Here is an 18,248-nt window from a genome sequence, read left to right as displayed (position 1 = left end):
AATCACTGTGTCTGTGAAAGGATGCTGCTTCGCCTTTAGGTCGGCTCTGCGTCCGCGCGCGCGCGCTCCAGCTCGGCTCCTGTAATTGGCTCAGCGCTGTGCTGTTGTCCATGCGCCACTGGGCGAGTCTCGGCTGTCTCAGTAACCCTCCTTTATCCTCAAAAAAGGAGAGCGAAAGAGGGCAGACTCGGAGTTGGGCTCGGGCGGAGGGACCGCCATTATCGGGAGGCTTGGGCAACCACTTTCGCCCTCGCGCAGAATGTACACATCTTAGCATTTCAAAGACACGCGTGGTCCAGATTGCTCGTGATTTGGCAACGAAAAACTGGATGTTGGGTCTCAGTGTAAAGGCATCGCTGCATGCTGTCTGCACACGGCGAAATCAGCGTTTTATGGCCACAACAAAGGGCATTATAATTGATCAAATCCAACGTGCTTAGGCCGGAGGAAGAATTAAAAACAAGCCTTTTTCAACACGGAAACGACTGGCCTCCAAGAACGGACATTTCTTTGTTTGGATATGTTAGCCGTCGCTGGATTTCCACAGCCGTTTCTATGCGAACGCGAGATCTGTAAGTTGCGCCTGACAAAAATATCCCCTGGAAACTGCAAGTCTGTCAAGCCACAGTCAAAGAGCCCCCGGGGAATCTAACGTCCTCTGCTTTTTACCTAGTCTTTTGTTTGCTTTTATTTCTGGTTTCCAACAACATTGGCCGAGCCGGTGGTAAGCCCTCTCGCGGTGGCCTGGCCGAGGAAAGAGGGATTGAGCAGGGAGAAGAAGGACGTAGAAAGGCACTGGTATGTATGTATTCTCAGCGGGGTGTTTCAATAAAAACAACATTAATAAGCAAAGTAAAACGTGTCACCTGCCACTTTACAGTATTCCGTCGTTTAAGAAGCATATGAATCGACTATGTTTCAGTAAGCGGCGTTCGTAGTGCGGTGTGTGCAAATGCATAAAGTGAGGACTGTCTTTTGTGCAGGCAGCGCCTTGGCTGCATCGAAAACGGATTTAATCTGCACTCTTATAATCTTAGAATGTTGTAAGTTGGCAGCCCTGTTTTTTTCACGTGATGTGAACCTTGCTACTGAATTGCAGAGTATTTAATTGTAGTATATGCAACGTAGAGGAGTTGTTGTATTGTAAGTGTATATTCCCATTGAAATACATGGGGAAAATGTCTCAGACAGTAAAGTGCAATGTTTGTTGCAGAATCACACAGGCAGCTGAGACGCTTAGGAAGGCAATTCTGAAGTATGACATCTGCATTACGTAGATTTGACTATGTTGGGCCTACTTTAAAAAAAAAGTCTGTTGTTTTCTTTCTGTGGAGTTTTAACTTTAAGATGAGGATTTTGCTTTACTAATGTGTGTGCATCAAACTCTTAATTTTTCCAATAAACACACTGGACGTAATAGATTTTTTAAATGCAACAAGATGGCATAAGCCAGTACAGGGCTGTCAGATCATCAGGTTGTCTCTTGGTGTGTCAGCTGAAGGTGAGCCTAAACAGATGGTAGACTCTAATGTCATATAGCAAGCAGTCAAATGGCATTGTCACTTGCACCCATTTGCTCTGCACCCCGGCTTGGGATCTTTTAGTCTGGAGGAGCCCAAACTACGGCCTGCTGGCCAAACTTGGCTCATGTTAACCTTTGATTTGGTCTGCCATCCCATCTGAGAAGTGGAAGAATAATGGGGATGGTTTAGATATTGTCATTTCAAATCTAATGTACCCTTTTGTTTTATGATTAAAAGTTATCTGAAATTCAATGTTTCAATTAAATATTGAAAATTAATCGGATTTAGTTTACTGCTATATAGAGGACAATGCAGAGAGCTTGGTGAGCAAATCAAGTATGTATTCAGTATTGAACTCCATCATTCACCATGTTTTGTATTGCAATATTGCAATAAAATATATTAAAAGTTACTCTGCATTAGTTAATACGATTTAAATTCAAATTACATTTATTTTTAAGTATTATGAAATAAATTAGCAAATTAACCATGGCAACTTTTAATATAATGCAGTTTGGTATATTTACCTTCAGCCCACGGCTCATAATGATATTTGGTTTTTGGCCCTTTATATGAAAATGTTTGGGCACCCCTGTTCTAGTCTAAGCTTCATAGTTGCACAGGGTCTGTATTTGAGATGTTGAATTACACTGGGAAAATACAAATAAAAGAGTTTAAATTGCATACCTACTGTTGATTTTATTGATCTTAAATAGCGTATATGTATGTTAATGAAGTGTTTGGTCGAGCATCAAATAAACAAGATATTACAGTATTCTGCATTTTTTGCACCAAACTAAATAAGTGGGTTTGTTTTGATTGTTAGTAAAAACAAGATCTCTTGTTAAAAAAGATTATTTCTATTAAGTATTATGAAATAATATTCACTGAAGAGGTTTACAACTACCCTTGGATAACAGATTAACCCAAAAAACAAAATTGTCTGAAAACACTATTATTTAGGGCTGTGCAATTTAATCCAAATCGAACTGCAATCGCGATTTGAAACGTTGCGATTAGCTAATCGTAAGAGACTGCAATATGTAATATATATTTGTATTATTAACTTTCCCCACCCAGAGCAAATGCATGACTGCCGTCCGTTTGTGATAGTCTTACTAGTCAATTGAGTGAGCACACTTTCATTCTGCCCAATCAGAATTGCGCAACTGAACTATGCGGGATGCCCACAATAAAAAAAAAAACAAACAAACAAGGAAAAGACGAACGAGTTGGATGATGGCGTCTGCTGCTTCAGAAGCATTTATAGACTAATTAAGAAAAATATCACATCCGTAATATAGGAATATCTTGGTATCAAAGTCACAGACACCAAACTAAACCAGGGAATTTGTAAGAGCTGTGGCTAAATTGTTGCCACAGCACAAGGAAATACAATAACCAGCACGTAAAAAAACGCCACAGGCTGCTATATCAGGGGCGTCTTGCTAAAAAGTCAACAAAGTATTGCTAGTGACACTCAATCTAGTAGCAAGCAACAGCAAAGTACAATTTCAGAGTTGTTTGCTAATATAAGTTATTATCTTTTAAGTTCTTTTTTTTTAAACTAACACTCACTGCATTTTAGTAGTAAGAAGCTACAAAACAGAATATTGAGCTGAAGCTTGACTACAAAATTAAATCGCAAATCAAATTGAAATCGAAATCGCAAATCTTTTGTAGAACTAGGAGTATAGAATTTAGGATATAGCTTTTCTCATCTGGAAATGGTGAGATCCGGATTTGCTGCTTGTCTCCTCTTAATGAAGACGCGGCTCTAGTTGGTGTTAATTGTCCTGTCTCCACAGATTTGGTAAGTGAGCGACCAGGGGTCTTTGTTAAGTAAGATGGCACAGTTAGTTCGTATCGAACTAACTATTACACAGAGTGTAAACATGTAAGCACCACAATCAAACTTACCGTTGTGTAGGATTTTCCCCACATTTTGTGAGAGGAATAACACACACGGCTTTCTGACGTTACCTACCGAGTGCATATAAGTTTCCGGAAAATGCAGAGTTTTTTTTTTTTTTCTCTTATTCGCCATGCAGAAACAAACATTGCATGAAAAATACATGCTTCCAGCCCTTCCTCGAATCAAATATCTCATTTGTCATGAGGGGCATGAATAAAAATCCTTAATGAAAGAGAGAAACTGCAGTTAAAAGTCCACCATTTAATAATTTGTCAAATAATTCTGCTCCTATGACATTCCCCCCTAAACGGAGATGGACACACCCACTTTCCTGACTTTTTTCAAAGTAGAGGTGTGAAAACACCCTGCTGAAACAAGAGGGTTTCATGGCTGAAATTTTGGTCTGTTTTTCAAATCATGGCTTCAGAAGTCATGAAAAAAAACATCATATCAACCACTTATGATGCTTTTATGGTGTTTTGTGTCCTTTTCTGAAGCTTGAAAGCTCCAATCCCCATTCATTGTAATTGCATGAAAAATAGCAATTGCATTATTTTCCATTATAACATCCCCTTCCTTGCATTCTGTGAATAAGCCATAAGCATTTGGAAGGACAAATAAGGAAACTGCAAAATACATAAATAAAATAGAGAAAGCGTTAAATGTTAAAAGTCTGTTCACCAGTTCTCATTTATTTATTGTGCTTACCGTTAGATCACACTATTTAATGACTTAAAAATGTAGGCTAAGTGCTAGAGTTCAATAGGGAGGAAGTAATTACCTTGCAGCTTTATACAGTTATATGATATTTTCTGCTTTTATTATGTTTTGTTTTAGTAATTTTGGATGAGGTATTGTTTAGTTAAATATTTTATAACCTGATCTATACATAAATCATTCCAGAAGAAACTACATATAACACACAGCAGTGAGATAGCAACCATTTACAAAGCACTTAAAATACCAGAATAAAATCTGACTTTAAACCAGTTCACTTTGGTTGCTGGTGGATGCTATTAGGTTTCTGATTCAGATAAAACTACAAATTTGCTGTTGTTCAATATAATGTTTGTTTGTAATATGTGAGACATGTGGTATTTATATTTTGACGTTTTAAAATATATTTACATTTAGTTTCAAATGCAAGTAACTACTTCAGACAACAGAAAACTTGACTTCTGCAAATGAACTTATCAGAAATTTTAGTATTTAAGTGGTAGCACTAACACTGATTAATGATTATAGTATGTTAATTACATGCTGGAATTACGCAGTTATATTGCTTGTATATGTTTATGTCTTTGGGAACATGCTACAGTAGCAAGCAATATATCCATTCTGATTTAAACAGTGCAGTTAAGTAGTATTTACCCATTTAATTTAGTTTAATACCCTTTAAGTGGAGAGTTGTTTAAAAAAATACACACAACTTCCATATTCAATTCAGTACTTGGGGAAAAAAGAGAGAGAGAGAGGTGTTTTGCTCAAAAGTGCCTTTCCCATTAAATTTCACAATGCAAACATGTGTATTTTGACTTTTATGAGTCCCACCTGTATTAATTTTTTAACTCAAACCTTTCCTTTTTTTTACTAATACATTAATTATTATAATACACTTATTATTTACTAATAAATTGATTGGAGAAAATAGGTCAGGTTAGGGAAAGTACTAAAATAGTTTGATACCAAACATGGAATATCTTTAATTTACTGTGTTTATTAACAGCATTTTAAAGTGATAACCTTCCCCCCCCCACACACACACAAAAGTGTTCCCTATTTATTCTCACTGAAGTGGTTATAAACCTTTTTGCGTTTATTTATTAATGCAAAAGCCTCTAAATGCCATCAGAAGTCTTCATTTAATATGAGCATTTTTCATTTTTTTCCCTGTGTGTTTTCTGATATTTCACTGTTATGGTGATGAATAGGTTGGATGAAAAATCCAATAACACCATATAAACATAAAAGACTGGGAAAAATGCTCATTTTAGAAGAACATTTCAGATGGCATTTAGAGGTTTTTGCCTCTGTACTCTTCATATTTTGAAGGAAGCTGAATACCTGTAACAAGTGACTTCTATAGTGGGAAAAACAAATGCTCAATGTCAAAAATTATAGGTTTCCAACTTTCTTCAAAATATATATATTTTTTGTATTTACAACTTAACAACAAAAGCTGAAACCAGTTTTGAACATTTGAAGGGAAATTAATAATTACAGAATCTCCCATTTTTGGGTGAACCATTTCTTTTGATATCTTTGGCAAGTAATAAAGTAGTAAATAATTCTTTGAAATGTGCCTTTTGGCAAACAAAGTCCATCATTTTGTTGATAATTGGTTTGCTCTCTTTCTCTCTCTCCTTCTCTTTCTCATTTAGGTTGGCCCCAATTCCTGCCCCGCTTCATCAGGCCCCTCTCTTATCACTGATTAGTCCCCTTTAAAATGGGCAAAACATGCAAGCAGTTTACTTGATCTGAAAGGATGACTAAAAAATCTGAACTAAGGCCTCAATTTTAAATCAAATACCGGGCCCCTTGACTTTAACATTTTATGGACACATTTTAAAGAGTCTGCCTCTGTCAGCCTTTGGGGCATGGCAAGATGAATGCCTGTGTACGATGATGATGGCTAAAAAGCAAGAATCCCGGCTGCCAATCTACAACCTTGTTGTTGTTGGCCTGTCGGGAACTGAGAAGGAGAAAGGGCAATGTGGAGTTGGCAAATCTTGCCTTTGTAATCGCTTTGTTCGCCCTAGTGCAGATGACTTCCATCTCGATCACACCTCTGTGCTAAGTACTAGTGACTTTGGTGGCCGGGTTGTCAACAATGACCATTTCCTGTTCTGGGGGGAGGTTGGGAGAGTTTTGGAGGATGGTGCAGACTGCAGAATGCATGTGGTCGAGCAGACAGAATTTATTGATGACCAGACTTTCCAGCCCCATCGTAGCACAGCCTTACTGCCCTACATCAAAAGAGCTGCCTCCACCAAATTGGCTTCTGCGGAAAAACTCATGTACTTCTGCACTGATCAGTTGGGCCTGGAGCAGGACTTCGAACAGAAACAAATGCCTGAAGGCAAGTTGCAGGTCGATGGCTTTCTGCTTTGTGTTGATGTCAGTCGTGGTATGAACCGCAACTTTGATGATCAAATGAAATTTGTCACCAACTTGTACAATCACTTAAGCAAGACAAAAAAGCCTATTGTGCTGGTTCTCACCAAGTGTGATGAGGGTGTGGAGCGATACATCAAGGATTCTCATACCTTTGCCATTACAAAAAAGAACCTGCAAGTTGTTGAGACTTCGGCTCGATCCAATATCAATGTTGACTTGGCTTTTCTTACCTTAATTCAACTCATTGATAAGGGAAAAGGTAAGCCTAAGATCATACCTTACTTTGAGGCATTGAAACACCAGAGTCAACTGATTGCCTCCGCAAAAGACCGCTATGAATGGTTGGTGAACCACATTGTGAAGAATCACAATGAAACTTGGCCAAACGTCAGCAGACGTATGCAGACTTCACCCGAATATAAGGAATATGTGTTTTTAGAAGGCACAGGTAAAGCTAAGAAACTATTTCAACAGCACATTCACCGACTTAAACAAGAGCATACTGAAAGACGTCGTAAAGCATACTTGAGTGCTCTTCCACTCGCCTTAAGTAGCTTGGTGTCGGAGTTGGATGAAATTGAGCATTTAAGCTGGTCTGGGGTGCAAAAAGTGCTTGAGTCTAAAAAAGACTTTGATCATTGGTTTGTGGTACTGGACGATGCACCATGGGAAGACACACCACATCTTGACAATATGGAGGATGACCGCATCCCCTTTGATGTGCTAGACACCACGGCTGCTGAAATCCTCTTTGATGCACACCTTGAACACTTGCGCAATGAATGCAAGCGTGCCCAGATGCGTCATGAGTTCAAAGGAAAATTAGCATCTTCACCTTTCGTTACTCCAGGCAAGCCCTGGGAGGAGGCTCGAAGCTTCATCATGAATGAAGACTTTTACCAGTGGCTTGAGGAGCCAGAATATTTGGACATTTATAACCGTCACCAGAAAGCAATCATTGACAGGGCAAAAGAGGATTTTCAGGAGCTTCTGCTGGAGTACTCTGAACTCTTCTACGAACTTGAGGTGGATGCCAAACCTAGTAAAGAGAAAATGGGAGCAATTCAAGAAGTGTTAGGTGAAGAACAACGCTTCAAGGCACTTCAGAAACTGCAAGCTGAAAGGGATGCTTTAGTACTGAAACACATCCATTTTGTTTATCACCCTACGAAGGAAACATGCCCAAACTGCCCACACTGTGTTGACAGCAAAATTGAGCAAATTCTAGCTTCATGCTTCCCTGCACAATATCCTTCCTTTGGAAAGTCGCATATAACTGATGCAAAGGTAGATAGGATCAATCTTGTTATACTGGGTAAAGATGGACTTGCTAGAGAATTAGCCAATGAAATTCGGGCACTGTGTACTAATGATGATCATTATGTGCTTGAAGGAAGAATGTATGAGCTTGTCCTTCGGCCAATTGAGGGCAATGTTAGACTTCCTGTTAATTCGTTTCATACATCCACATTTACTCCCCATGGATGCCTGTGTTTGTACAATTCAAAAGAGTCCTTGTCCTATGTTGTAGAAAGCATTGAGAAGTTGCGAGAGTCCACACTTGGCAGAAGGGACAACCATATGGCTCAGCTTCCGTTGTCCCTCTTATTGGTAAGCAAAAGAGGTGTTGGAGGACTGAGTGATATTGGTGGTGAGACTGCTCAAGCGTTAATCTCACAGGGTCAGCAAGTAGCCATAAAACTGCAGTGTAACTACCTGGAACCTTCCTCCCCAGGCACTGGTTATGGGCGAAACGTGAATGAAAAGCAGATCAACCAGGTTTTGAAAGCTCTACTTGAAACAAGGAGGACTTCTACATTTCGTAGCTGTTCTCCACCTGCACCTCCACTGCCTCCATGTATTCGAGACTTTCAGCAAGACCAGAGCCCAGAGGCTGATTTGCGTATCGTCATGTGCCTAATGTGTGGAGACTCTTATGACATCGATCAACTTCTTGCACCATTCCTGCTGCCTCAGCATTGCAAGCCAACTTCTCCCCAGACAAGTGGCACTTCAGTGCTGCTAGAACAAACAATTGGTGGCCACAAGCTTACGATTGAGCTTTCTCTGCTGTCTTACCACTCTTCTTTTGCTACTCGGAAGAGTCGACTGGTGCATGGCTACATAGCTGTATATTCTGCTAGCCGCAAGGCTTCTTTTGAAACCCTGTGTGCCTTTTTGTGTGAGGTTCAGGACATCATCCCGGTACAGATGATTGCAGTGGGGGAAACACAGATTGAGCTTCAGGACTCTGAGTCTGCTCGTGAATTGTTAGTCCAAGGTGAAGAGCTGGCACATGAACTTGAAGGACGATTTGGCAGTATTGTCTGTGGTCATGGCGGCGTTGTTGGAGGACTACACAAACTAGACCTTTTAGAACAATTTTTCACAGAAGTATTAGAAAAGAAAACCATAGTTGAAGCCAGCCATATGTATGAAAGCATGGCAGAAGCCAGTAGCACAAATGAGAATGTGTATTCGCCACACTGTGGCTCCCCAAGCCCTGTCACAATGCTGTTAGATTCTGAGGAAGACATGGAAGCTTCCCCGCCTTACCATGATGGCACACTTACCTCTCACGGTGGATTCAAACTGCCTGACCTGGACTCAGGTGACACATTCTCTGTGATCTCTGACCTTAGCACCTTTGAGAACAAGCTAAATAATAAAGTTCCTCCACAAGTGAGACCCAAACCTAGTGTCACATTTGACCTTAGAAAGCCAAGTTTTAACCCCTATGTGGATGGAGTCAGCCACCGCCGTTCCCTCACATCCAATGTGACGTGGCCTCTAGGAGGAGATTATGATCCTTCAGACTATGCTGAGCCAATGGATGCTGTCTCTAAGCCACGCCCCAGCTATGAAGACAGCATATATTCTGTGCCTCATGACAGCACACAAGGTAAAATTATTACTATACGCAATTCAAATCGAATCCACTCCAACGGAGGAGGAAATGGTTCAGACAGTGAAGGGGATGGCAGCTCATTGGAGAGACGTCGCAAGTTTTCAGCAGCAAGGGTTAAGCCACGGCTTTACCGTGATCGTTCCAAACGTCTGGGGAAGTTCAGCAGTTTCCGCACTAGTTTCTCTATTGGTAGCGATGATGAGATTGGCACACTCTCAAGGTCAAAAGAGGATGATGTTTCACCACTGAAGACAGATATAACAAATGAAGAAGGAGAAGATCCCAAAAAGAGAAACATCCTGAAAAGTCTCCGCAGACCAGGCAAAGTAAGTTTTTGAGTATATTATTTATCTTTTTTATACATTTTTAATTGAACTGTCTTTGGAGGCCTATAAATAAGAACAAGCATTGCTAATTGTTTAATTAAATTGTCAACTTAACCTGTATTTATTTTGCTATTTGCTAGAAAGCAAGACCAAAGCCTCGTCATTCCATCTCTAAGCCTTTGGAGAGTAACTACTTTGGAGTGCCTCTGGTCAATGTTGTTTCCTTCGAACGACCTATTCCAGTTTTCATTGACAAGTGTATTCGTTATATTGAAGCCACAGGTACATTTGCTGCATCTGTTTCACCGTCATACTCCCCCCATAACCTTGTGCTTAGGGAACCATATAAGCTTATCATTATCTCAGTGTCCAGTTAAAATTAGACACTTAATGGGCTGTAGCTGTCATAAATCACACCACAGCATTGTATTGCACATTTTTAACCTTTTTGTGACTGGGTTGCAGTTATAATTTATGAAGCAAATGTTGTGGAATAATATTAATGTAAATATAAGAATTGGTAACATTTTACGTACTGTATATTAGAAATAAACATTGTAGTTTGTAGAATTCTTCTGCCAGTAATTTATACTTAATAGTTTAACAATCATAGAAAGAAAATAAACCTCAAAATGATTTGAAATTAGAATTTAAAGTAAAATTGTTCTTTTCCTCATAGGGTTAACAACAGAGGGTATCTACAGGGTAAGTGGGAATAAGGCGGAGATCGAGGGCATGCAGAGGCAGTTTGAACAGGGTAAGTTCAGAATGATTTAAATACAAACTTGTTGCAGGCTATAGTAATGATGATTGCCTTAAGCTTTTATGGTTTGCTTGGTGCATGCTGACAGGATGTGCATGCTTTTTGATAAATAAGCTCTACTGGTTTTGCTCTCTCTTTTATCTCTTATTTCTATCCCTCACTCCATCACTATTTTCATTAATGTTTAGACCACAATCTGGACTTTGTGGAGAAGGACTTCACTGTGAACACAGTTGCCGGGGCAATGAAAAGTTTCTTCTCTGAGCTGCCTGATCCTCTGGTTCCTTACAGTTCACAGGAGGAGCTGGTGGAAGCTTTCAGTAAGATTTCACTTTAATAGTGTTTGTGAAGATTAGAATTACATTAATGCATATTCTTAACTGATAAAGCAAGATGGAGTGCCATTTCATCCATAATATGTTCCCTAAGCCTGTGGGATAATCACGTTTTTAATTGTTTTTTGTTCATAGAAATTAATGATCGAGAACAGAGACTTCACACAATGAAGGACGTGTTAAGACGATTTCCCAGGGAGAATTTTGATGTCTTCAAGTATGTAATGAGCCATCTAAACAAGTGAGTGTCAAAACACCTGAAGTCAATATATTTTGGAGATCTGTTAGAGGCCCTGTATAGACCTGGTTGTGAGATGCACTATTGTTAATTTCTGTGGGTAATGCTAAATATAGGTGTAGATGGAGTCTGAAACATTTTGAGCTTGCCTGCTTTTAATTATATCCAGAGATGTACAAAAATGTATTCAATCAGATTGCATTTATTGTGTAGATGAAAAGTTGTTGATGTTTGTTTGCCATTTTCTGTTTGGACCTCATGCGTGAATGTGCCAGTCACTTAATTCAGTGTGAAATTATATATTTTAGCAGGCAGGTAGGACAGCTTATCACATCCTGACCAAATGTTTTGATAGGACAAACTTCTCTTGCTGTTACACCTTCCACAGTATATTAAAATTCATATACATTTGGACCACTTAATTCAAGTCAAAGTCAAAAGTCAAAGTCAGTTTGTTGTCAATTAAACCACATATACAGGACATACTGAGAATCAAAATTGCGTTACTCTTCGACCCTAGGTGCCTAACATGTAATATTGATACAAAAAGCAGAATTTAAAAAAGAAATTACAATCAATACTAGGGATGGGATGATAACTTTTTTCAAGGTCATACCACAGTTTGGAAAGTCAAGGTTTTAAAACAATTTATTCTGCTATACCGTTCCTAAGGTATATATAAGATTTTTTTTTTTTCCTTTTTTTTAAACTGTAAAGAAATCTGTGTTTTGGAGACTAATGAACACAGTAGAAGTCTATAAATTATTTTTATTATTTAACTTGACATGTTTACTGCTCCAAATTATTTGTTTTCAAAGGGGAAAAAAGTGTTGTTTTTTACCCAGACATTTAAAAAGAATATATTTCAGAGCAGCCCTGATTACACATATAGTATAATCTAAAAATATGAGTAAAAAATAAAAATGTTTAAACAATACAATTACACTTGAGGGCATATGGCAAGGAGTGCAAACCAGAGTATTGTATCAGATTCAAAAAGCTTTTTAAACTTGATAATTATGATAAAGTGACAGTGTCCTAATAGTATACAGGGAGGTTTTATGAGGTAACTAACAGTCTAATGTTACACAAAGTGACTGGTGCAGATGTATGCATAAGTGTGTGTGTTTGCATGATTGCTTTCAGGATGTGGAGACTTGGATGTGGAGACTCACCCAGCAAAACAAAAATTGTTTCTGAAGACAATCCCTTTTCCACCTTTAAGCTTTACAGAATGAGCTACCAAAACACGCTAGTCAGACATGATTTGCTCTCTGAAATTAGGTTTAACAAGTAAAAACAAGAATGTTGAAAGCACAATGTTTTTTTTAACAGTCCTTAATCATGAAATCCACAGCATTAACACAGGTTTTCATGTCCCAAATTCTTAGAATGCATTATTTGTGTTTCCATTCACTAGTGGACCATTTCACTGAATGGTATGGTACTGTTCGATACACTTTTATGGCTGTTTCCACTGTCAAAAGGTACCAAAAAGCGAACCGTATTGTAACACTTTTTGGGTACCCTTTCTAAAGGGTACCTAGCACAACAATAGGGAACCAAAAGGCAGAGCTAGATGCACAGCTGAATGCTATTGGTTTACAGAGATGCGTCTCTAGCGCAGACACAAGCCAGGGGAATGAAAACAAAGGAAGCGCCAGTTTCAAATACACAGCTGAGAGATTACACCATAATTATATATATACATATATAATTATATATATACATACATACATACACATATATATATAAGCTCAAACAAACCTTTGATAAACAGCCACAAAGTCAAGAAGAAGAGCAGATTCTACCCTGTGCCCCATAGTTGTTTATGGGACGTTACGCTGCACATCTATATTTGAAATAACAAACTGCTTGAGCTGATAATAACGTGCACTTCATTATTGAAGAGTTTCTGACATCCGATCCTTTCAGAAATGGACAAACGTGAGAATGACACGTGAAAAAACAAAGGAGCAAATGATTTTTTTAGCGACCTAAACCATGAACAAACTGCCCTGTTTCACTATTATCATCATTTTTTGGACTATTATGAACTCTGAATGACGGAATTACTTTCTAACCAGAGGTTACATGTGCTGGTGAAGATTAAAGACACAGATGAGAGGTTTGCACTTACTGACATATATGAACCAAAATTAGGACTAAATGTCGGCTGTGTGTAGTTTTTCAGTAATTGGTAACATATCGGAGACTGAAGGGTCTGTATTTGTTCATATATGTTGCATTTATTTTATATAATTGCAGACATCACAGTAGGCTATTTTGCATTGAACTGCAGTTATAATCAAATTATGTAAATATAAAAGTTAGTAATGAATATTTATACACAAGTAGTTATGTGTATAAAGCCTCTGTTTTGTGAGAAGTGCTTCTCATATGGTATGTGAACGACCCGTACAGCTTACTTTGACATTTCCTGACATTTGACATTTTTGAGCAACAATGACGCTGACTCAAACTTTGTCATATACCACGCCACCATACCACCATTAATACCCTTTTGGTAGTGGAGACGCAAGCCTGATAAAGGTGTCCCGTTTCGTACCGTACTGAACCACTTTGTGAAAAGTAGGCATAAGCTAATTTGCAAAAATATTTTGAAAGAAAATGTTCATATATACATCCACCCCATAGACCATCTGGTAAGTTAAATGAGGAAAGTGGTCAAAGTGGACAGATTGATAAATCAAGTGTTAACAGAAATATGCCCCAAAATATCTACATCTGATCTGATTGCAAAAAAAATAAATAAAAATCTGGCCAAATGTAAAAGATTCCATAGCTTAACTGTTTCTTTTTTTCTCAGGGTTGGTCAGTGGAACAGAGTCAACTTAATGACCAGTGAGAATCTCTCCATCTGTTTCTGGCCAACACTGATGCGGCCAGACTTCACTTCTATGGATGCCCTGACCGCCACACGCACCTACCAGACAATCATCGAGACGTTTATCCATCAATGTGCTTTCTTCTTTTACAACCAGCCTCCTGCTGAATCGCCCACTGGCCTATTCGGCCAGCCTGGACCAATGGTGCCCTGTGGATTGCCCCCATCCCCCACAGCTGCTCCTTCTTATTGCCCTTCGACCCCACATTTTACCCCTCTTCTTCAGTCCCCGCCTCATTCTCCCCCCCAGAGCCCACACTCCGCCCCTGCAGAACCACAAACACTGTGAGCTGGGGGACAATAAATGATGTGGCCCGTTATTTAACCATACATACACTCAGATACGTCAATGCATGCTTACACATCTACATACACAGACACGCACACACACACAGACATATCTAAATGCCTCTAAAACATGTAGCTTGTTTTGGTCAGTGTTTGTGAAAAAGTTGAGCTCTCAGTACTTGCTGTACATCAGGGATGCTCAAGACCTTTCTGCTGCGTTTAGTTCCAACCTGCTCTGAAAAACGTCTGTAATTTTTAATGTACCCCAAAACCTCAGTTTCGGGTGTGTTTGATTAGTATCTAAACTCTTTATAGGACTGCAGTTATTAACACATATCACACACCAGACAAAGGTCTGTGCGCTTATGAACTCTTGAACATTGTAACCAACAAAGACTCCAATCACCTCCATGTCGTTTATTACAGAAGGGGGACGCCGGTGTCATTTCATGAGAGCGAATATACAGTAGCTGTTCTAATCAAGAAGGATATGAGTTATTTTGAAGGATCTTCTCTTCCTCTCCTTAGAAGGTGATCAATTTTGCAACAATTTTAAACCCAGTTTTGTTCTATTGTCATCTCTATTTGGATCTATTAGGACACTATTGTCATAAAAAAACCATGAAGCACTTACACGTTCAACCTTTCATCATTTTATGGAGAATAATAGAATGACCTCTTCCTTATTTTCTTTCTTTTAAGAAGATGAATGAAATCACTTTAGCTGCAACCATATTCACCACTTTGCCTGGCTGTTGTTCCACTTTACCGTCCGCCATGCCTCTGTATGTTAAGTTACAAACACCAAGTATCCAGTGGATTTTGGAGGATGTTTGTTGTGAATTGCCAGCTTTGAAGACTTGAAGCTCTGATAGGCTAGAAGGTGATGTCGATGAGGATTTGCTTTGCTGAAAGTCTCCTGTGGATCCCGGCTCATAAATTCACCTAATGGGAGTGTGTGTGCCCTTTCTTTGAAGGCTGGGATTTAAATGGCAGCGGTATCACGTGGTTTTAGGGAATGCACTTCCAGTTAGCGCTGGTGAAGGGCTCAAGATCACTGAGACTGCAGATTTACTTCGACCCTTAAACTCTTTTGAGTCAGCAGCTCAAAACCCTCACACCTTAATTTTGAACTCATGGTATTAAAAAAAAATCAAGATTAAGGCCTTTTTTTCTGATGCCCAGTCTGACTGTTTTAAAAAATGTCATTGTTTTTACTTTATCTAAAGCACTTTTTCGTCTTTTTATATAGACCTGTGAACGCTGGCACTGACTGATGATTGGTTTCGATTTTTTTATTTTTTTTTTTGCCATCAATGTTTAAAAGATCAATGAACTTGAAGGTGAATGTGGAGCAGTCACAGATTAAGCCTAATCTTGGTCAAAAGTTGACTCTTGATGATTCTGCATTCATTAGCTTGTCTTTTGTCTACTGTCATGCACTTAGATCTCTTGTACAGCCTGAACGTTAATCACCATTTTCCCTTTTGTCATCTGCATTTAACGAAAATCAAATGACTCAGTTTATCTCTTGTTCTGCTTTCACCATCTCAATCTGTCTGAAATCCTTCTGGACAAATCCATAATGTATAAAGACGCGACTGATTGAGTGTAGATTGTATGTATATTACCATAATACCTTTATTTAATTTTTTTCTCTTAAACCGCAAAGCTTCTGCTGTGAAGGAAATTATTCCTAAGCATAATTTTGCTTGAAGTGTCACTTCCTATTTCTATCCAGCCAAGGTAGAAAAGCTGAAGTACCAAAGTAGTGCAATGTGGTTGAAGAGGGTTCAACACCAGTTGTAAATATTTTGATGACGGGTTTGGAATGAGTTATGTCGGATTCAACAAATAGTATTTGACAAATAGTCCAAATGGTGAAACTTTGATGATTTGAACACGCTTTCGTTCATGGTCCTTTTCGTTCTGCGTATCTGCTGCTTTTCTACCAGGCTGAGAAAGACTGAAAGAATCCCAACGTTACTTGAAGAATGCTGTTTTTCTTTCAATATTGAGATGCAGCTTGAAATTTCTAGGATTACCAACTCATTTCAGCCATCTGTATGTGGGTGTGTGTGTGTGTGTTTATTTGTAAGAATACAAGCTAATGTAATTAGTCATGAAAAGGATGGGTAACTGTGATGACGGTAATCATAATGGTTAAAAGAATTGAGGCCATTCAAGAGTGCCACAAAATGTTCTATTATGTAGAAGTGTTTGTAGAAGTAGAGCTTCTTTGGATTTGTAACTTTGCTTTTGATCTAAAGTACTGAGTACTTGCTAATTTTCTGTCTGCTGTTACATTGTGTTAAGCCCAGAATGTGGAATAATTTGAAGTCATTCAAACAATTGAAGTGTGCACTGTTGCACCTCACCAAACCTGACCTGCTGAGTTTACTTACCTGGAATAAATGAACGTGCCCTATAAACTGCTAAGTGAGATTTAGTCAAAATTCTGGATTACATGTGACAGCTGTCGACATACTGATCTGAAGGTTATAGAAATGATTCACTAAAATAATAATAATAATAATTTGCTGTTAACTTGCTCACCTTCACCATCCATCCAAGATGAAGATGAGTTTTCTCAAAGAAACACTCCAATTTTTGGAAACAGGCTTATTTTACAACTAGATGACAGTTAAGGTTTAACAGTTTTGAATCTATTGATTTAGCATATCTCCACGTCAGGCAGATACACTATGTTTAGCTCAACATAAATCATGGAATCATATTAGACCAGGGGTGCCCATGCGCAGTCCTGGAGAATTTATCTCCAACACACTTGCCAGGACGTTTCTAGTATATCTAGTAAGAGCTTAATTAGCTGGTTCTAGTGTGTTTGATTAGGGTTGGAGATAAACTCTCCAGGACACTGGCCCTCCAGGACAGAATTTGGACTCCCAAATATTAGACCATTAGCATGTCCCTAAACAAATTTCAAAAAACATTGCAAAGAATACTGTTCTGAAATTTTTTTATTAATGTAAAAGTAAAAATGTGCAAATATAAAAGCAACTTCACCTCAATAAAAGTGTTTAAATATATATATTTTTTTTTTGTTTAGAGCTTGAGCGTTCTGTAGTTACATCATGTACTAAAACCTATGTAGAACAAAACGTTGCTCTTTTCTAGTGTGATATCGCTATCAGAAGAATTTAGACTCTCATTCCAGTGTGGTAAACAAGAAACTTTGCTGCTGTACCATGGCTGCAGCAGGCACAATGATATTACATGATGCTTTTACATAACTGGGGCTATTTGCAGGCACTGCGTAATATCATTGTGCCTGCTGCAGCTAACTGTATTGATTATTACACTGGAATAAGAGTATAGTTTCTCGACATACACTTTAAAAATTCTGGGTTCCACACAATCCATTTGTGTAGAGACAACATGAAGGAATTAAATTAACTTATTATTTTTTACTAATTTAAATGGATTAAACATAAAACAGTCAAGTTGTCCCCCCAAAAATAAAATAAAATATGTGTTGTTTTAGCTAATTTTAAATAAGTATATGAAACTAGAGCTGCACACTAAACAATGCTGGGTTCCACATGACCTCTTCATGTTGTTCCAATGCAAATTGATTAAGTTGTAGGTTTGTACAATTTTAAATTGATTGAACATATAACAGCTAAGTTGTCCCCCCAAAAAACTCTTATTATAGTTTGAACATGCAGCAAAAAAAAATTTCAGTGCACAATAAATCGATTTAGCATCGATATCGCACAACGAATCCTTCCAATTGATATAACATTATCCTTTTTTTTCCAAATAGAGATTAAGTCATCTGATGAAATTGTATTCATATCTCAATATATATAGCGCAAAATAAAAAAAATATTGTAATGTTAGATTTTTCCAATATTGTGCAGCTCTAGTTCAAACAAATGACAAACATAATTTTTAGAGTGCAGT

General features: G+C 38.3%; 1 protein-coding gene across 2 annotated transcripts; it reads left to right on the top strand.

The window, feature by feature from the left end:
• Positions 1 to 154: 154 nt before the first annotated feature.
• Positions 155 to 16,753, top strand: arhgap35b (Rho GTPase activating protein 35b). 2 transcript variants are annotated; one of them, XM_003198643.6, is made up of 7 exons: positions 155 to 798; positions 5,820 to 9,789; positions 9,930 to 10,071; positions 10,469 to 10,546; positions 10,741 to 10,872; positions 11,023 to 11,128; positions 13,956 to 16,753. In XM_003198643.6, exons 2-7 carry the CDS (start codon positions 6,061 to 6,063, stop codon positions 14,320 to 14,322), a joined length of 4,554 nt encoding a protein of 1,517 aa, XP_003198691.2. In that variant the 5' UTR covers positions 155 to 798; positions 5,820 to 6,060; the 3' UTR covers positions 14,323 to 16,753. The 2 variants fall into 2 exon arrangements, with proteins under 2 accessions (XP_003198691.2, XP_009299965.1); XM_009301690.4 differs by having other exon boundaries at positions 155 to 802.
• Positions 16,754 to 18,248: the final 1,495 nt, after the last annotated feature.

The sequence above is a fragment of the Danio rerio genome, chromosome 5, assembly GCF_049306965.1.
Source record: "Danio rerio strain Tuebingen ecotype United States chromosome 5, GRCz12tu, whole genome shotgun sequence".
Taxonomy (NCBI): Eukaryota; Metazoa; Chordata; class Actinopteri; order Cypriniformes; family Danionidae; genus Danio; species Danio rerio.
This window is presented reverse-complemented; position numbering and strand designations above follow the sequence as displayed.

Bases quoted from the DNA above. Each gene is read 5' to 3' on its own strand.
- arhgap35b (XM_003198643.6), top strand. From the start codon at position 6,061: ATGATGATGGCTAAAAAGCAAGAATCCCGGCTGCCAATCTACAACCTT. The intron at 9,790-9,929 runs GTAAGTTTTTGA...GCTATTTGCTAG, and splicing joins GTCTCCGCAGACCAGGCAAA to AAAGCAAGACCAAAGCCTCG. The intron at 10,547-10,740 runs GTAAGTTCAGAA...ATTAATGTTTAG, and splicing joins GCAGAGGCAGTTTGAACAGG to ACCACAATCTGGACTTTGTG.